Genomic DNA, 20,499 nt, shown 5'->3' with positions numbered 1-20,499 from the left:
TGCACTTGGCTGGGGCATTTGTAGGCTGTCTGGGGGCTCTCCTGCCTACCCCGAACTTCCCTTCACAGCTGTTTGTTTCCAGTCTGGTTTTTGTCTCCACGTATCCGTATGAAATGTGAAGAAGCAGAATGAGAGAAGTTTAGGGTTGATGGTTTCTCTCAGCTCTTCAAATTCTGGAAGCTGCAGTGGCCCCTAGCATTCACACACAGCATTTGCAGGAATAAATGTGCAGCCTTGATCTGTGTGTTGGGCTGAAATGCAGGCTTGGAATCACTGCTGCCAGACAGCAGGCAGAATGTACTTAGCATGCTGAAGTGACATCCTTCCCACACATACCTCATCAGCCCAGCATGCTGCATGGTCAGCAGTTTCCAGCTCTGAAGGTTCCTCTCCTGGCTGTTGTGACTTCAAACACCTGAATCTTGGGCTTCACTGATCTGCATGGAATTTATCTTGAGGGAGGCAGATGGCATAGGAGGTTTCGGTATGCATGGTGCAGTTTCACATTTGAAGCATTCAGTGACTTCTTTTCCCACTAAGGATGGGAAAGTGAGTTAAATAAAATGAAAGAGGAACTGATAATATTATTAAAAAACTTGAAAAACTAGGATTTTGCAGTCTTAAGTTTTCATGGTAAGGTGTTATGCTATTTCTGAAGATTTTCTTTTTTATAATTTATAGGCAGTATTTTCCTCCTTGATGTTGCTTGAGGCATGTCAATTGCTTTACATGTTCAAGCTGTTAGGAGCCCGGATTGTTGGCTCTTAAGGGAAGGCAGTGAAGCAGCCTGTTGGGTTATAAGGACTTTAAGAGAGCCTCTCTTTGCACTAAATGTCGGCCAGGTTTACACCTTGGAGAAGAGGAGCTGGTGTGCTTAATGTCCTTAGGGGTGCTCACACTGTGCTTTAAGTTTAGCATCAGTTCTGCTTTTTGGTTTGTTCAGCCACGGTGTCTGAGTGCTGATGGTAGAGCCTGGGCTCTGCAGAGAGCAGCACTGAAGTTCAGACTTCAGTCTAGGACAGACTTAGGAAAGAGTTACTGTCAAAGCATAGGTGGAAACCTTTTGAGATGGCTCATACTGTTGAGAAAAACTTTTTGTACTTAATGCTGTTGTATTTCTTTTTACTGCGACTCTCCCAATGTTTGTGGAGATGCTTTTCAGGAGGATCACGGGAAGGGTCAAAAACACAGCATCTTAAAGAGGAAAAGCCTTGGTTGGAAACAGTGGTGTGATTGAATGTTTTCTGTTTCCAACTTTTCTACTTCTTCATATGAATTTAATGTATTTAATTTTTTATTTTTTTTTTAATTACAGAAGTTGACTGCTACAAAGGAAGAAAGGAAAGTAAGCTTGTGCTTCAGCCTGGTTTTTGAATATCTTTCTAATACAGTGGTGTTCCAGAAGATGATAAAGAAATGATAGCAGCTCCAGAAATACCAACTGATTTTACTCTCCTCCAGTAAGTGCTTCCAGAATTTTTAGTTTCATTTAGATGGTTTAAACTTTCTGGTGTGTGCTGCTTAGTGGTAATAGCTGCTACTGGTTGTTTCCCTTGGAAACAAAATAGGGGAGTAGGGTTCTAGATCGTTTTTCTTATTGAGAAGTTGATGAAAATAAAGCATTGTTAGAGTTCTTTCTTGAGCATTTAGTGGTGAATAAAACAGTTTAGAAGTGCTTGTTTTTTGTTAGTTGTTTTTAAATCAATTTTTAATCTTTGCTAATAGAAAACAATCATGATCAACTTTTTGGTCTTGTGGCTTTGGGGTTGAAGGTATTGAGTAAGAAACACTTCGAGGGGTAACAAAAATTCAGAGTTCCCTCTTCATAGGGAGTTGCAACCTTGGAGTATTTACCCTTGGCAACCTGCCCCAGTTGCTCATTTACAACCCCAAATGCCAAGTGCATTTGATGGGACCGCTAAGCTTCCTCCAGTTTTTAAGAATAAGTATTTAAATTTACAGTATTTTAAACCAGGAAGAAATAATTATTTCATTTCTGTATTCAAAATGTAAAAACGGATGAGAAGAATCCAGTTCCCTCCTTTTAGTTTGTTGTTAAGAAGTTAGCATGAATCCTTTCCAACAATCTGTTGACATGTATTAAATTGATTCAAAAAAAAATCCAAAAAGACACAGTTTTGTGCTGGTTGTGTGTGTTCTTTTAACGAGAAAGCAAATTGTCTGTCATGTTTTTGGTTTTTTTAGCATGTGGGTACAGTTCATTGTTTAATGAAACATTTGGAGTTTGTGTTCTGCTCTGTCCTGTTAAAGAACCCATAAGAAGCATTGAAGAGTAAAGGTTTCTCATCACTTTTTTGCAAGATTCAGGATTTTTTTTCCAATCTGTTACAGAATGTATAGTTGGCAAAACCAGAACATTAACGTGGCAGGACAGAAACCTCCTTTCAGGCAGTTCTACAGCAGTGGGGAGCCATGGGTTTCCAGGGTGCTTTAGAATGTTAGAAGTAAATATATTGAATGGGTCTTTCTCCCCACAGTCCAGGTCATCTTTATGATTACATTGTTTAATTGCATCAGGAAAGGTGTACTAGAAATTTGTGATAGCAACTAGAATTCATACTGCTGTATGTGTTAAAGTAAGCTCTAATGGCATCATTTGAGTTGTTTCCTACAGGAAATGCAGAAATAGAGAATCTAAGCTATTACTTCATAATAATTCAGATGATTTATTTATTTATTCGTCTGTTTCTGGTTTGGACATGGCCAATAAAGAATTTGCATTCTGATGCAGCATCTATGAATGTTGTAGGAAATCAAAGAACTTTGGAAGTTATCATATTAAACATCTTTTTATCTTATGTAACCTTACAGAGAACAGCAGATGATCTCTGGTGGAGAAATGTCACCTGAGACCTTTCTTCCCTTGCACGTTTCAACAGAGCTGCTCAGTGTTTCTCATAGTGAGGTAGCAGGAGATGTATGGAGACACTTTGGTTGTGAAGGATGGTGGTGGATTCGTTGTTGTGTTTTCTCTTAAATATTCATGACAGATATTTGTAGTGCTGTTTGGTGGCAGAGGCACTGTAATTTTTGCACATGCCAAAAACAGAGTTTCCAACTTGCTGCTATTTATGCTGACCTTTACCTGTGGAAACCATACAGTGAGGCTAAAAGGAAATGATTGTGTTGGGCTGAGGCAGGGTGAGCTGTGAGCATGGGGATTTGCTCCTATTTGTCCTTTGAAAGTAGACTTAAACAGGAGGAAAAGACGGCTTCCCTGTTGGAGGTGGCTTACTGAACCGAGGGCATGGTGTGACTGCATGTAGTTTATTTAAGAATGTTTCTGGTAAGATGTGTAAATGGTTTGTCTTTTATCCTTGCAGGGAGTCTGAAACACACTTCTCTTCCGATACAGACTTTGAGGATATTGAAGGAAAAAACCAAAAACAAGGCAAAGGAAAAGTACGTTCGTTTTACTGGGACACTGAAAAACTTGTAGTGTTATAGAAGTTCAGCACTCGTTGTGAAGCTGAGACAGAATTGAATTTTTTTTTAATTGAAGTGTTCTGAGGGGAGAGTTCATGTTTGTATTTTCATTGGAATATTGATCTTGATTATTGGCGTGATGTTTCCTTCCTGCTGTGAAGGTGCTAGCAATGGGGGAAAAATGCAGTACTTCAACTTCAAGACTGCTAATAAGAAGTCTTTTCTGGTTGGTGTCATTAATTCTAGCTCTGTTTTCATTGGAAAAGTAAACAAAAAACAATAATTCAATTAAAAACTCATTAATCTTGTTTAAACACAAGGAAAACATTTTGTGTCTTAACTGTCACTAATAGCATTTTTAATTGCCAAAAGATTTTAAAGAGGAGGAGGAGGAATTTTAAAGAGGAGGAGGAAATGGAACCTGTAGAATCCAGTTAGTCTTTGTGTCAGTCAGCATCAGCTGTTATGCTCAACTTCAGATTTTAAATCTGGGTTTTGATAACATAAGGCCTGTGCATAGTTGCATCATGTAAATGATACGTTAGTGTTGATCATTGTTTTGTTTATTTTTATTACTACATGAAAACTGATTAAGAAGTGTGTGTGTGTGTGATTGCAGACCTGTAAAAAAGGTAAAAAAGGACCTGCAGAAAAGGGGAAAAGTGGAAACGGAGGAGGGAAACCTGGTGGTCCAAATCGGATGAATGGACATCACCAACAGAATGGTGTGGAAAACATGATGCTGTTTGAAGTAGTTAAAATGGGCAAAAGTGCTATGCAGGTAAGGTGTGGGATATTCCTAAGACTTGGGTGAGTGTACAGGTTACATATAACAATGGTTTTCCATACAGATGATCTACTAAAATTAAGCTTGAAGTATTTTTTGTAGCTTTTAGTTATTGGTTAAGATAAGGAAATGTTTTTACATTGTTAAAATTAGAATTTTGAAGAACTGTTTTTTTGTTTCTAAGTACCAGATGTGAATAATCCAGGTGTATAATAAAATAAAATTCAAAATATAAATCAGCAGAGTTTGCTTGACTCTGCACATCTTCAGTGAAGAGAGGGTTAAAATGTGAGGCTGCCAGCCATGGAGAGTTCCTGCTGACTCACTCATGTGACTCCTCAGCAGCCTGGCAGAAAGGCTATCTTTGGGATTGAAAATGCAGTTTGCAGCTTCTGTGGTACGTATGCAGGAAGCTGGGTCTGTGTGCAGCCCTCTTGGCACTTGCAGGCTCCTGCTTCAGGCCCCAGCTTTTAGGACATGATATCAAGTGATTCTCTCGTGCTTGTGTTAATAAATAAATGGTATCCTGTATCTTTTGTATGTTTCTTCAGTAAACAGTTTGTACTATACACACGAATGATTTAAAGATGATTGTGCATGAATTCTTCCTGCATATAACATTATTGCATATTTCCTGCTAATTTGCTTCCCTTGAAGGTTTTGTAGCAGAACAGTTGTGTTGCTTTGCCATTCTACTAGTCATTATGCTTTGGTTTTAGTTAACACAAAGCAATTAATGCCCATGCAGCATAGGGCAGTAGTGTTCATTCTGTTACAGCTCACGTGCTTGGAACATAGTTCATCATAGGGGTAACAATTAGGAGGAGCATAGGGAGTTGCAGCTGTTGGAACTGATCACCACAGTAGTATCTTTAGAGAAGTTAAAGAAATGAGCAAACAAAAAACTCTGTTTCTGTAAAAAGCTACTTGTTATTTTTGATCTCCTCTTCGAAAAAATGAGGGTACTGTAAGGTAGTCCTGTGCTTTTTGTGCACGTGTCACTTCTGTACCTGTGTATGTTTATGGATGACACTATTTTTATAATTGCTTGTTTTTTGACAAATTGGTGCTCTATGAGTAAAAGCTCGTCCAAGCATGTTCTACATCAGTCAAAAAAATGCAGTGTTCCAGCTATTCTTGTAAGGACCAAGAATCCCTTACAGAAAGCACTTAATAGTACCAACTGCTCAGTTTCTAAAAGCTAAACGTTGCCTTTGTATTTGTCTATTTTCAGTCTGTGGTGGATGACTGGATAGAGTCATACAAACATGACAGGGATATAGCACTTCTTGATCTCATCAACTTTTTCATTCAGTGTTCGGGTTGCAAAGGTAAGATACTGAAATGATACTGAAATGTTACTTTATATGCTCCTTATGTGCTGCTGTAGCATGATTTTCTCTTTGTAGGCTATAGTATTTCTGAAGTTGGGAGCTGGGGGAGGAAAAAGTTTAGAAGTATTACAGAAGTACTTTAAAATGTAGATTAAATCTTTTGTGTTCACACTGGAGAGAATGGAGTCCTGGTACTTAATACTTCCCACATCTTCCTCAATTGCTGGTATTATTTCAGAATACCATCTGTGTTTTAGTGTTGATAAACTTGACTTGCTTGGTCTTGCAGCTGTAGTTTATATTTAGTTATTTCATATCCGTGAGTGTTCAGAGATCACTCAGTAGCCTTTTAGAAGTGTTTGATGTGCAGGGTATTATGGACAGCATCATGGTAGCCTGTCTTCAGTATTTCCATTTTTCTTTTGTTTGGGAGTTTCTGGTTTTCTTTCCTCTAATCCACGTCCTCCACTCTTTTCCCTCTTACCTCCTTTAGAAGATGAGAAAGTAACTCTGCAGTGTCACAGCACTTGAGTATTAAGTGTGACTGGATGTAGTTTGCTCAGTTCAAGTGTCTCCTGATAAACTTAAAACATGTATAAATCTTCAGAGAGCTTAGAGCATTTCTCAGAGATGTTAATCGTCCTTTCCAGAGCAGTGACCTTTTGATTATTGTTACCAGCCAAAATGACAGAATCTCTTCCTACTTTCTGAGATGATACATGTCTTGAATTTTGCAGTACAGTTGCAATAAACTTTAGGAGATCGGTTTCTTTTAATATCTCCCTTTGCACTCTAGTAATTTGTGGCTAAGAGAAGTAGAAATTTCATGAAATCGCTGAATTTATTATAGTGCAGAAGTCAATAGGTAGCAATGGAACTGTTCAAAATTTTGTCTGATACCATTTAGAATCTTGAATCCAAAAAGATCAGATAATTATGTTCTGCCAGCTGATGAAGAGGGCTGGTACACATTTCCTTGACTTCTGAATGTGAATGAATGAGTGAACTTTAGTGTGCACACATTGTATGTAGTGGCAATAAAACTGCTGGTATTCCTCTCTTCTTACAGATGCCAAATTGAAGCCTGTTTAACTTAGTTTTAAAAAACAAAACAACCAACAACAAAACCCAGCAATCAATGTAAAACCACCATCACTAAAAAAGATACCCATAATCTGTAGATTGAGTGAAAAGTGGTCATAGCAGGAGATAACATCATCATTTGCCTTCTACCTGTTAAAGTGTTAATAATCTAATATCTGAATTGCAGGAGTTGTTACAGCTGAGATGTTCCGACACATGCAGAATTCTGAAATAATCCGGAAAATGACAGAAGAATTTGATGAGGTAATTTAATGAAAGTGCTGAGAATGTGTGTTCTTTATTTTTTAAACCTGTCCTAATCTTACTGGATCGTGTTGCTGCAGGTTTCTTTCAAGTGTAAGAATAACCATGAAAGTGTCAAAACCTCATGAAGGAGAATTTTATTTCTTAGTCCTACAAATTCAGTGAAGGCTGTGTGTGTATATGAGCTGGCTTATTCCTGGGTTAAGAAATCAGTATCTGCTGCTCAGTTTTAGAACAGTGGGAACTCCTGTTGCTGTGGGGCATTATGACATGCTCCCTCTCATCTCTTCCACACCTCCCTGTGTTTGTGAGGCCCTTAAAGGCTTCTTTAAGGAACTTGTGAAATATTTGCTGTATTTATTTCAGTGTGTCCGTTAATCTGTAAGTGGTGTATTTTTTAATTTGGTCATGCTTCCTGTTTAAGACTTCAGTACTTTGTGCTTTTTGGGACTTGTAACCTTTTTGCTTATTTTGCAATATTTACTTCCAGAATGTTGTCTCTGCATATAACAAGCCTGAGCTGTAAATTATGGTGGATGTCTGTTAGTGGAATGAGTTTATTTGGAGATCTTGGCTCTTAAGTTTTACTCATCTCTTTTTAATCTTCGCTTAAAAACAACTTCTAAGACTTTTGAAAGAATTTCCTCTTTGTATATCTGTCTTTGTTTGTTTTTTAATAGGACAGTGGAGATTATCCTCTAACTATGGCTGGTCCCCAGTGGAAGAAGTTTAAATCCAGTTTTTGTGAGTTCATTGGAGTACTCGTCCGACAATGTCAATATAGCATCATATATGATGAATATATGATGGATACTGTCATTTCACTGCTCACGGGGCTGTCAGACTCACAAGTCAGAGCGTTTCGGCACACTAGCACGCTGGCAGGTCAGTGAACTTTATTTATCTGTGTACTGCTTCCATGTTATGTCTTGTGTTGCACAGGAAGAAATTGTTGAATGTTTTGATATTCAGCGTTCAACTCATGTTCCTTCGTATGATACACGTCTCTAATGCAGCTAGTTTTGGTACAGCTTTCAGCACATTACTGCAAATTACTGAATTATTTAAATAGTTCCTTACCAGCTGCCCTGTACTTCATTTTTGTTAGCTTTAGGTCTATTAGGAAAAGCAAATACCAACTGTTCAAAATGCAGTTGAACTTGTACGTGCTCTGAGTTAAGTCAAACCAGAGTCATGTTATAAATGGAATGCAATTTTTATTACAAATTTAAATTCCTTGTAATTGACAGTAGCATTTCCATTCGTTACGTTAGCAATAATTAGAAAGAATTCATCATCAGTGATACGGCCACCAAATTTCTCTGTTTACTTGATTTTTAAATTTGTCCTTGATGTGTTTTGAGTATGACATATTTATTTAAAATTTTGCATGATGAGCAGCCTGCACAGGATAAGGAAGAAGGGCCTTGGACGGCACTGTGCAGCAGTCCAACCATGCGAGGATTTATTGTGGCAATTGTGAGGTGATTGGACTGCTAATAGTACTGTGCTAGAAGTAGTTCTGTTAGTTGGCTGGAGCTGGCTGACTTATCTCTGACTTCAGCTGCAGGTGGCTGGTCAGATGCTCCATTTCACTGACTGTGCATTAGAACACTGCACGTTAGGATGCTGCTTTGAGATTCCCAATAGCCAAGGCCTTTATTTTAGAAGGAGGAACAAAACCTTTTATTGCAAGTGAATAAGCTGATCCTGCTGCACCGTTGATTGGTTGTACCATATGGCAAATAGGAATTTTGATTCTTCAGAAACAAGGTTTTACTACTTTCTAAAACTTGAGTTGTGCATGAATAAAAGTTGCTGAAGTTACTCCGTTGCATGTCAATTTCTGTCTCACAGTGATTTTTGCATTTGTTCACGTCAGTGGTCAGTTCTACTGATTCTGTGTAGTGATTTCTGCAGTTCACATGCAATGTGTCACAGCCTGTACTCTTGATGATTGGGTTTTAAATGGGATTGAGACAGCCAACAAAATCTTTTTACATATTTCATAGAATCATAGAATTGCTCAGGTTAGAAAAAAGCCTTCAAGATCAATCTCAACCAAACCATATTATGCTAATAACAACCCACGGCTAAATCATAGAGTCATAGAATTGCTCAGGTTGGAAAAGACCATCAAGGTCATCAAGTCCAACCACAACCTGACCATACTACCTTAACTCTTAACAACCCACTGCTGTGGATGTGGTGCTCAAGGATACAACAAACAGTTGTTAAACACATTCAGGAATCAGCCACCTCCCTGGGCAGTCCATTGCAGTGCTTAACAACCCTTTTTTCCTGATATCCAACCTAAACCTCCTGGCGCAACTTGAGGCCATTTCCCCTCATCCTGTCACCAGTGAGAAGAGACCAACCCCACTCTCAGTGCAATCACCTTTCAGATATTGGAAGAGAGCAGTAAGGTTTCCCCTCAGCCCAGTTCTTCCCCAGACTGAACAGCTGAACAGCCCCAGATCCTTCAGTCTCTTCTCACAGAACACATCCTCCAAGCCCTTCACCAGCCTTGTTGCCCTTCTCTGGACTTGCTCCAGCACCTCCATGTCCTTTCTGTACTGCGGTGCCCCAAACTGAACACAGCACTGGAGGTGAGGCCTCACCAGTGCCAAGTGCAGGGCAGGATGACTTCCCTGGTGCTGCTCACCACAGCATTCCTGATCCAAGCCAGGATGCCATTGGCCTTCTTGGCCACCTGGGCACACTGCTGGCTCATCTTCAGCCCACTGCCCATCAGCACACCAAGGTCCCTTTCCATCAGGCAGCTTCCAGCCACTCCTCCCCAAACCTGTAGGGTTGCCTGGGGTTGTTGTGACCAAAATGCAGGACCTGATACTTGGCCATATTGAAACTCATACAGTTTGCCTCAGCCCATCAATCTAGTCTATCCAGGTCCTTGTGTAGTTTTACTGTCCTCTCAGCTCTCCCAGCTTAGTGTCATCCATGAACTTCCTGAGGGTGCACTCAGCCCCCTCATCAAGATCACTAATGAAGATGTTAAATAGGAGCAGCCCCAGTGCTGAGCCCTGGGGGACACCGCTCGTGACCGGCCGCCAGCTGGATTTAACTCCAGTGACCACAACTCTTTGGGCCCGGCCATCCAGCCAGTGTTTCACCAGCAGAGCGATGCCCATCCAGACCATGGGCAGCCAGCATCTCCACGAGGGTGTTGTGGGGACAGTGTCAAAGGCTTTACTGAAGTCTGGGTAGACCATGCAGCAGCCTTACCTTCATACACTGAGTGGGTCACCTTGTCATAGAATGAAGTCAGGTTTGTCAAACAGGATCTACCATTCATGAACCCATGCTGACTAAGCCTGATCCTCTGGTTAACCTTTAACTGATCCGTGATGGCTCCTGAGATTATCCGTTCCATAACTTTCCCCAACACCAAGGTGAGACTGATAGGTCAGTAGCTACCAGGCTCATCTTCTTAGCTCTTTCTGAAGATGGGCATCACATTTGCCAGTCTCCAGTCCACTGGACGTTTCTGGTTAGCCAGGACTGTTGAAGGATGATGGAGATTGGCTTGGCAGCCACATCCGCCAACTCCTTCAGCACTCTAGGGTGCAGTCCAGCTGGCCCTGTGGGCTTGTGCTGTTTGCAGTAATCCTGGCTTCTAGGATTAGCTCAGACTACTCCTTTTCATCTTGATGTCCTTGTCGCAGTGTATGAGGATGTTTAGGATTGTGTGCATGTCTTTGTATCAGTATGTTAGCTTTCTGTGGGTGAGACATGCTCCAGTAACATTCTGTCTGTGCCCTGCCTGTGTAAGCCAGTTTCAGCCTTAGAGTTAAAAAGGTGATAGGAAAAACGAATTTACTGATGGCTACTCCTTAAATGTGGAGGTGGCCAACATGGTCTGAATTATTTTTCAAAGGAATGATTCAGAAAAAAACACTAAAAGAACCACCAAACCCAAACTTTTTACAGTGGTCAGCTCTCTTTCCTCTAATTGCCTAGCAACCTTTTGGTACTTATGCGCATGGATGAAGAGATAAACAGAGTTGTCTTGTTGAAATTAAACCATGAGAAAAGAGTGGTGCAGTATGGTGTGATTAGTTGTCTAAAACATTTCCTTTTGAAAGAAAAGAGCTGTGTATTTGAGGCTGAATGATGGGGTAACATGAGTCTACTAATTGATTCTAATAGTGGAATCCTTTTAATGTTTCTTGGACAACATTTGTAAGTCCTGCATTTTGCCCATGTTTTGGGGATACGTGTCCTGTATATCAATTCCATAATAATGCCATTAGTGTTAAAAAATTGATGGAAGGGAAGGAACAAAACATTATTTTGTCTATTGTATTGGTAAGTAATGGTGCTTGGCAATTTAAAGTAAAGGATTGGTGCAGTGTAAAACAGTGCTCGGGTCCTGAAGTTTGCTTGTCAAGAAACAAACTTACATTGAATACTTTTGTAAATGCAGAAACTGTTGACAGGAGGAAGTATCAGGGTGTCCGTCTGTCATCCATCATAAGTCAGATGCCTTGTAAACAGTCCTTCCTTCTGCTCTTTTGTAGCTATGAAGCTGATGACTGCTTTAGTGAATGTGGCGTTAAATCTTAGTATTAACATGGACAACACACAACGGCAGTACGAAGCAGAACGAAATAAAATCATTGGGAAGCGTGCTAATGACAGGCTGGAACTCTTACTACAGAAAAGAAAGGAGGTTAGTGCGATTTTCTTTTGCTGGAGTGCTTTGTGACTGCTGGAGGATGAATGCTGCTAAGTAATTATTTCTGCCCTGGGACTTGTGTTGGTTTTTTGGTTTGTTTGTATCTGTAAAGGTAGTTGTTATTCTCTTTGGTTCATTCTTTAATTTGTTCGTGCTTAATATTCAAAAAACTTAATTACTTTGAAGGATGCTTCTTCCATTCTGTTTTTCTGTAGAAGGAGGTACAATTCAGGTAGTGTCAGCTTAGGAAAGTTAGCAAGAGAGAATGCAGTCGGTAATAAACAAGATTTGTTAGGTTCCTTGATGAGTTTCCTGAGATATGTAACAGGTTACCATGCATGGACTGTTTTTTGGCTTCTAGAGAAAAACCTGACGATCTCAATGTGCAGCACTGCTCTTATGGTGTCAATGTCACTCTCGGTAGAAATTGCACTGTAGGCTTCTGACAGGGTCCTTTCTTGTATACCAAACACCAAACAAGTTGCAGTGCAGCCTACTTCTGTTTTCTTTCTTTCTGTACATAAGAGATCTGCTGATTCATTGCTGACAATTGCTGCCCTGCTGAAAGCTCTAGCTCTTTCAGGTTTTAGTTTTTAATTTCTGGGGAATGAGCTTTTTCTTTTTTTTCTTTTTGGAATTAACTTTCTGATAATCAAAGGGAAAGCATCTCCCCTTTGCTCTGCAGCTTGTTGTGCTGTTACTTGTGCTTTTACTGCCTTGAAACAGTTTAGGTAAACCAACAGCTTTGTTTGCTGTCACCTCTCCCAATGCCTGTCTGTTTGAGACTGACTTCTTAAATACCCAAGAAGCACAATTAAGTGCAGTGTGCTAGATGTGTGTGCCAAACCAGTGCAATTCTATGTAATACATGATACACAGATGATGGCAGTGATGTGAATTTTTCTTGCATATATTGGCTGTTAGGATTCCTTTCCACCTTTTCTAGCTTTAGTTGGGATTTTTTGTTTTTGCACGAAAATGAAAATAAGTTTCCAAGCAACATTGATGTTCAATTTTTGTTTGTTGCTCCACTCATAACTTGGTCGTATCTGATGAATGCATCATGTTCTTGGATTCTTTTTGTGTGTCTTTCATTTAAATATGTGTTTTCTTCTCTCTCCAACTTAGAAGACAGATGTTATTAGATTTAGGCTCACAGCATGTCAGATTTTTTGGTTAGTCTTCTGCTGCTCCTTGCTTAGTTCTTTATTCTTCCTTCCAGTTTAAAAATCTTGTAATGCTGTGGAAATGTTGGTTCTTGTTGTTACGTGTAAAATTCTGTAGGAGAGGTCCTTTATCTTCTGTAACACCTGCCCATCCACTCCATTATTCTCTCTGGGTAACATCACATCACTGTTCATTTTGGTCTCCTCGGTGGTGGCGTTTGTTGCCTTTTTATATGTTTGTTGCAATCTGCCCTACTGGAGTGTCTGCTTCCCCAGTCTTCAACTTCTCTGTTGAAGAATATTGACTCATTCTGTCCTACCATTGTAGTTCAAACTGCAAAAATAAATTCTTGTCTTCCAACAATATTTAGTTAGTTTTGCATCTTTTAGCTGACTTTCTTATACATCTAAAGCAAACACAACTTTTTTTGTTTTAAAACACTGTACGCATCACTTTTCCAGTTTTTGCTTGATTGCATTGAGACTGAATTTGTCTCTTACATTATTTTTCAGCTCTGCATTCTTATATTGCTTGTTTGTGATTGATTTATTCCTGCTGCTCCATACTCTTGAAATTATTCTTCTGCAATACTGTATTCAGATTTATATTTCAGGAAGGAACTTAATCGCCGCATTATTTGTAAATGATAACTTAGTTTGGTTTGTCTAGATGCAACACTACCCAAACAAACTGTAAATGTGGTGCTCAGTGTTCATATGCTCTGTTCATTTTTTCAGCTTCAGGAAAATCAGGATGAAATAGAGAACATGATGAATGCAATATTTAAAGGTGTTTTTGTGCATAGATACCGGTAAGTTGTTTCTTAAATATTTTTTATATTTTACATGTTTTCATTAATCCACATTATAAGTTGGTGATAAGTTAATTATAACTATTTATCTTCTTGCTCCTTTTGCCTTTTGTGTGTCCACAGTGATGCAATTGCTGAAATAAGAGCTATCTGTATTGAAGAAATCGGAATATGGATGAAGATGTACAGTGACGCCTTTCTCAATGACAGCTACTTAAAATATGTAGGGTGGACTATGCATGATAAGGTGAGCTGCCCTGAGGATAAGGAGCAGAATCATCAGCCATAAAGTCCACATTTTGGTTGTTGATCCTGCCAAACCGGGTTCTGATCTCAGCTGTTCTAACCAATCACTGCTAGCCACTTGCTAACACTGGTGTTTGAGATGCATATAAAATACATGTAGGGTTTGAATGGTTTTAGAGGGTATGTACAGATCTGTAAGGAAATGGCCTTTGCCCTTTTATCTAGTTACTTATATTTTTGCTGATGCAGACTTTTGTTTTGTAGTACTATTTAAATTGCATGCATTTCATATGGAATAATCCAGCCAAATAGCCAAGCTGTTTTTTCTGTTTGGCCAAATTAATGATCTATTTTAACATCTTCATATAATTTTAAAAATCATGGGAAGATAAGTCCTGTCTGGTGCTGGTGAGTGCCTCAAACTGTTACTTGCAAACTGGAGATTATTCTCCAGGTGGAGCCGTCAAAAATCATAGCTTATGAATGATCCTAGATTCATTGTAGAGTCAGCAGCTTGCTGCAGATACTGTATTGGAGATTCTCTTCAAGCTACTGAACTTGAAGTGAAGCAAATGTGGGATTCTCACCCATGTTGTTTGCGAGTTTGGCATGGAAACAATATTAACTCCTGGCAGCGGAGTGGTAGGAAACTGTGTGAAGTCAGTTATCGCAGACCTTTGCAAAGTGCATCTGTGGCTGTACATTTTGGGAGGAATACCTGTCCCTCTATCTACTTAGTAGCTCTGATCTCACAAGAGATGGTTGTTAATGCTATAGGTGTTCCCTGTTGTGATTAAGTGAAAGGAAGCATGTGGAATTTTAGTTCTAAAATGTTCTAAGCATTTAAAATTCATCTTCAGATAATGAGACGGGTATATCTTGACTTAAAGATACCAACACAACAAGACTTCATTTTTTTCTTCACTTACTATAAAAAAGGACATTGTTATGCCATTAACGTGGTTATCAGTAGTGTATCTTGCCAGCATTCAGTCTCTGAATGAATTTGGACAGCTAAAGAAACTTGTCTTGTATGATCTGAAGATCACATTGTATACGTGACTTTTAATCCAGTTCTTAAAATTTTGTTTTAGCAAGGGGAAGTAAGACTGAAATGCCTAACTGCTCTGCAAGGGCTTTACTATAATAAAGAGCTTAATTCCAAATTGGAACTCTTCACCAGTCGATTCAAGGTTAGTGTGACTTCATATTTTTAAGAACATCCAAAAACTGTGGGTTTTTTTGCTGTATTTCCTTTCTTTCTTTTCTCAAAATATCTTCTTTTGTATTCTTAGGATAGAATTGTGTCTATGACTCTTGACAAAGAATATGATGTTGCAGTCCAAGCAATAAAATTACTCACTCTTGTTTTACAGTAAGTATGTCTCCTCACCTGACCTATAACAAATACTAAGATTGCGTAAGGGCTAGAAATGTAGAACTGAGCCTTGTGAGTTAGAAGCTATTGTGGAAGACTTGAACTGAAGCAATACAGTGTCTCCTGAACAGTAGTTGAACTGTGAGCATAACGACCTACCAAATACTCTTACTGTTTTGGTAACTTTTGTGTAGGAAGACACTGAAACTAAGGTACCCTGTTTTTACCTAGCATTTGCCTTCAAACCTTTGAAGGCAAAGGTTTAGATTCTTCTTTATTTCTATCTCCCATTGCTGGACTTCATACTTTTTTGAGACAGTCTTCTTTTCTTTCTTCCTCCCATCCTCACCCCTAGGAGTAGTGAAGAAGTTCTGACTGCAGAAGACTGTGAAAATGTCTACCATCTGGTTTATTCAGCTCATCGGCCAGTAGCAGTTGCCGCAGGGGAATTTCTTTATAAAAAGTAAGAGGGGGAATTATATTTACTTACTTGTTCTTCTGGATTTCGTTATTTGTGTGCATTAATACTAGATTTATGATTAGCTTTGATTAAAAAAAAATGAGTGATAAACACCTAGATTAAACATTTAAGAAAACAAGACCTTTCATCTAGACTTAAAGACTTTTCAGGCCTTCACATAGTGTTTCTTGGCTACTTTCAGTAACATGTTCAGTATATATTTTTTGCTAAAAGGGAACATGAGACCTCAAGCATCTGCAGTTATCACTGATGTTCCCCTGGAAGCTGTCAGTGAAATACCAGCTCAGCAAATATAAAGTTGTTCAAATGACATTTATACCAAATCACTGGCTTTCAAAATAAAACATAGAGCTTCACAGTAAGAGAAGATATGCCCATTTGTAAAAACAATATCTAGATGTGACTTGACCATGGCAAAGGGAGTGACAAAGAAATTCATCTTGAATTTGTTCTTTTTTTTCAGGCTTTTCAGCCGCAGAGATCCTGAAGATGATGGAATACTTAAAAGGAGGGGAAGACAAAGTCCAAATGCTAATCTTGTGAAGACATTAGTGTTCTTCTTTTTGGAAAGTGAAGTAAGTTGAATTGTGTGGGTGTTTGTTTTTGTTTTGTTTTGTTTGTTTTTTATTTTGCTTTTTCAATCCCTCCATCTGCCCCTGTTGGTTCTTAGCTGTTAATCTGTCCTAATTTTCCTCTATTGCTTGGGCATTCTGGAGGACATAAGACTCTTTGGGTTGTGCTTACTTGAAGGATTTGCTTAGTGTTTAGTTATGAGATAGGCTGTGAGCTCTCCTTTGACAAAATGCTCTTCCCCACCATTCTCCATTATAACATCCATCTAAAAAGAAACTGAGTTGGAGTTTGTATGAGGAGGAAAAAAACGTTCAGAAACACGAAATGATCGCTGAGCACCTGATTCTAAAAAGGTGCTGAGGACTTCATTCAATAAAAGAATTTAGGATGTTTGCTATTTCTCAGGATCACTCTGTAGGGTCCAGTCTTGTTACCTTGTTTCAGAATCTACAGACTGATGGTTTTGCAGTATACTGATGAGGATAGAACTAGGTAAAGGTCCAACAGGAAAAGAAAATCCAGCCAGACAAGCAAGCAAAACCTGTCAGCTGACTAAACAACAACAAGCAAACACAAAAAGTCCTACCAGATTCTTACAGGTCCTGCAGCACTTGATTCTTTGTAATAACTGATCTGGATTCATCTCTTACATTAATCAGGAAAACAGGCTTCTGTTAAACCAGAGAAGTCACAAAGTTTTCTGGTTTTGTTTGGTTTTGGTTTGGTTTTGGTAGAGTCAAAAGCTAGCAAGGCAAAAATCCTTCTGTTATAGCAACTTGTGTATTGAACTTTATTGCTGGTAAAGAAAAATATTTTTTTGTTCTCGTTCTAGTTGCATGAACATGCTGCTTACCTAGTGGACAGCATGTGGGACTGTGCAACAGATCTCTTGAAAGACTGGGAATGTATGAATAGTCTTCTGCTGGAGGAACCTCTCAATGGAGAAGAGCGTAAGAGATTTTAGTAGAACTTTTCTGTATGTTGCTGTGTGGTTTCTGATAGCTGTGATTTATAAGGAAATGAGATGTTTACATCTGGGTCACCATACAGTCTCTGTTCTTGAATGACTGTAATAAATCACTAATTATGAAATTTGAGGAGAATTAGAATAATAAGGGAATAGACATGTGTTGTCCAGTACTCCTGGTGTTCCACAGGTTCAGGCTGTACTTGCAGCATTGTAACTTGTAACTTGTAAGCAAGTTGCTTGTGAAACTAGTTCTTTTATTGAATATTAAAGCCACCATATGGGAGAGCACTGTCATTTCTTTAATGACAGTAAAAACAACCATAACAATAAAGCCCACCTGAGACAGTTCTCTAATTTGTATGTACTATTAAATGGACCTCTGAATAACGAAGAGCAATTAAAATGGTTATGAAACTTGATATTCAGTTGATATCTCTCAATTTCAAATATTTGCCTATGCTGTTCTGTAACGTAGTTATGTTCTTTATTCCCCTGCCCCCAGCTGGAATTGAGCTATTGACCTAAATGCCTTATTTATTTCTAACATCTATTTCTTGAAATTTCAGCTTTAACAGATAGACAGGAGAGTGCACTGATTGAAATAATGCTGTGTACAATTCGACAAGCAGCTGAATGTCATCCTCCTGTGGGAAGAGGAACGGGGAAAAGGGTAGGAGCCAAAATCCTACTTATCTAGATGTGTGCAAGTGGCTGTGTGAGGAGGACTGTGAGGGAAGAAGGAAAAGGTTTTAGCCTGTTGCTACTGAGGGGACCAAATTCAGAAATTGAGTTCGTCACTGCAGCCTCTGGTGTCTGACAGCCATGGTTCTTTCATTTTTTTCATGTCTGTAGCACATGTTTCATGTTGTTTGGACTGCTGCATTTGTTTTCATTGTTAAAGATACAGAATTGATTTTAAAGGAAGCATTGTTTGGAAAGAGACCAAATTTAGTATTTGGAAAAACAACAAAATAAAATAGAGCAAAGTAAGAGAGAGGAAATATGTTTCACAACCTCTTTGAAGGGAACACAGTACAACCAACTGGCTTTCTCTGATCACGTGAGGTTAATGTATCTGATTGTCATTTCATTAATGGCAGTGAAAGTTTGCTCCAGAGCTGTTGTTGTCATTTTCTAACAATACCAATATTGTAGGTGCTGACAGCGAAGGAAAAGAAAACCCAGTTGGATGACAGAACGAAAATTACAGAACTTTTTGCAGTGGCTCTTCCACAGTTGTTAGCAAAGGTAAGTTTAATTCCATCTCTAGCTGATGGGCTGCTGTTAAAATGATAAACAGGAGCAGCTTCTGTAATTAACTGTATGGCTTGCACAACTCTTCATTTTTGCTTATTAGTTTTTACTAATGTTCTATTGGTCTGTGGTTAATTGTGTGGTATTACGTCCCAAATTTTTTTCATTAAAACTTCCTTTTTCCTCATCAATCTTACAGTATTCTGTAGATGCTGAAAAAGTCACCAACTTGCTGCAGTTGCCACAGTACTTTGATTTGGAAATTTATACAACAGGGCGACTAGAAAAGGTAAGGTAAAGCTTAAGATCACTTCACACAAAAGGGGTGAAACAGCCACAATCAAAAGAGAGAATTTTGGCTTTCTCGCTTGAAATTCAGTCTATTGTAGGTGCAGCTTTTTTTATTGAGTGTGTCTTGCTTTACTGGAACCCTCATTGAGGATGGGACCTGAACTTAAGCTGCTCTTGTCTCTGTTTTCTGCTTCTCAAATGCACTGTGTTGCTGCATTGTTGAGAAGCAAGTAGCTAGAAGTTACTGGGGTCAAAAAAGGAATAAAATATTTAGTTGACAGTGTAGCCTAAAGGTGATAGAGCAATAATAAGCAACTCAGGGTGAGGAGAGGTATATGAGAACAAGTGAAGTTGGTTTCAGTGCTTATTGCCTGGGTGTTATGCAACTGAATCTTAATTTGTACAGCTTCTAAGACCAAGTATAAATTTTGGTGTGGGTGGGAGATAAGTGCTTCTGTGTTGTTTAGTTGTCATTGCAAATTGAAGTGAAATGAAGATGAACGCATACTGACAACAGCAAATTTTTAATTATTTCCTAAAAAGACATGAAATCTTCAGGCTCTGACAGGCTTCTACTTCATTTCAACTTGTGAATTTACCTCAGAGTTTCATCAGGTTTCTGGTGAACGGTTTTAATCTGTACCGTAGTTCTGAGAGGAGGGAAATAGATAGAAGCAACATGAACTTACTTGTAAGTTTTCCATACGCAGTACGTGTCGTTGTCACGATGCCTGTGTGTTTGCATATTGAGGTTTCTTTTCCTTGTTGTTCTTGTAGCATTTGGATGCCTTACTGCGACAAATCCGGGACATTGTGGAGAAGCACACAGACATCGACGTTCTGGAAGCCTGTTCAAAAACGTACCATGCTCTCTGTAATGAAGAGTTCACAATCTTTAACAGGGTTGATATTGCAAGAAGTCAGTTAATAGATGAGCTGGCAGACAAGTTTAATCGACTTCTTGAAGACTTCCTACAAGAGGTACTTTAATGTAAAACATCAACTTTTCCTGCTCTTGTAAATACATCCAGTATGTTGGTTTGCCTTCCTGTGCAAGTCAGTGAGTTGAGGATATGAACTGCTGTTCCTTTATATCAACACAGTGATTCTTGAATCTGCTTTTGGAGAAGTATCTTTTGGGAACTGGAGATATGTTTCAGATAAAGTGTGAAATTGTGGGACATTTTCACTCTGAGGCGTTGAAGCTCATGGTTTTGAGATAGGTAGCTTTGTTGTTGTGCTGGGATTCTCTTCAGATGTATTGGTGCCACCACTCTTGCCACTGATTGCACACTGCTGTTGATAAAAGCTCAAAATCTCTGGAAAACACTTCCCCTGCCATCCTTGAATTACAAGCAGATGCAGATTTATTAGCACAAGAATATTATTTTGTTCCTACACTATGCTAATTAGAAGAGATGATTTTCTGATACGTTATTTAATGTGACCCTGTGGGTCTCTGACACTCAACTAAAACTTGTTTCTCCTCCTCTTTATCTGTGATAAGGAGCATGGGAAGCTTCTTTGCTAACTTCTGGCCACACCTCTCAGATGCAGACATACTCTTGCTGAGCTTTGCTCCTGTCCCTCCTGCTCATTGGCCAGAACTGGGACTCCACCCCACAGTCACAGGGTGCTGTGGCCTCAGGAGGGAGCGCTCCTGTAATGCAGTTATGTCCCATTTGTGAGGAATAGGAAGAGCAGGGGGTAAGGC

General features: G+C 39.1%; 1 protein-coding gene across 5 annotated transcripts in view; it reads left to right on the top strand.

Moving 5' to 3' along the window:
* STAG2 (stromal antigen 2) overlaps window positions 1-20,499 on the top strand; it is a 70,068-nt gene that overhangs the window by 31,765 nt on the left and 17,804 nt on the right. For all 5 annotated transcript variants that reach the window (XM_042824792.1, XM_042824790.1, XM_042824793.1 and 2 more), the window contains 18 exons: window positions 1,316-1,460; window positions 3,345-3,423; window positions 4,067-4,228; window positions 5,469-5,565; window positions 6,839-6,915; window positions 7,596-7,800; window positions 11,457-11,608; window positions 13,519-13,592; window positions 13,716-13,839; window positions 14,933-15,031; window positions 15,134-15,213; window positions 15,572-15,679; window positions 16,161-16,272; window positions 17,103-17,220; window positions 17,807-17,910; window positions 18,396-18,488; window positions 18,694-18,783; window positions 19,563-19,766. In XM_042824792.1, coding sequence (XP_042680726.1) covers window positions 1,417-1,460; window positions 3,345-3,423; window positions 4,067-4,228; window positions 5,469-5,565; window positions 6,839-6,915; window positions 7,596-7,800; window positions 11,457-11,608; window positions 13,519-13,592; window positions 13,716-13,839; window positions 14,933-15,031; window positions 15,134-15,213; window positions 15,572-15,679; window positions 16,161-16,272; window positions 17,103-17,220; window positions 17,807-17,910; window positions 18,396-18,488; window positions 18,694-18,783; window positions 19,563-19,766 — 2,022 coding nt within the window. In that variant the 5' untranslated portion in view covers window positions 1,316-1,416. The remainder of the gene's footprint in view (window positions 1-1,315; window positions 1,461-3,344; window positions 3,424-4,066; window positions 4,229-5,468; window positions 5,566-6,838; window positions 6,916-7,595; window positions 7,801-11,456; window positions 11,609-13,518; window positions 13,593-13,715; window positions 13,840-14,932; window positions 15,032-15,133; window positions 15,214-15,571; window positions 15,680-16,160; window positions 16,273-17,102; window positions 17,221-17,806; window positions 17,911-18,395; window positions 18,489-18,693; window positions 18,784-19,562; window positions 19,767-20,499) is intronic.

The sequence above is a fragment of the Centrocercus urophasianus genome, unplaced genomic scaffold (genome assembly GCF_019232065.1).
Source record: "Centrocercus urophasianus isolate 14NV4802_14NV808 unplaced genomic scaffold, USGS_Curo_1.0 seq_24, whole genome shotgun sequence".
Taxonomy (NCBI): Eukaryota; Metazoa; Chordata; class Aves; order Galliformes; family Phasianidae; genus Centrocercus; species Centrocercus urophasianus.
This window is presented reverse-complemented; position numbering and strand designations above follow the sequence as displayed.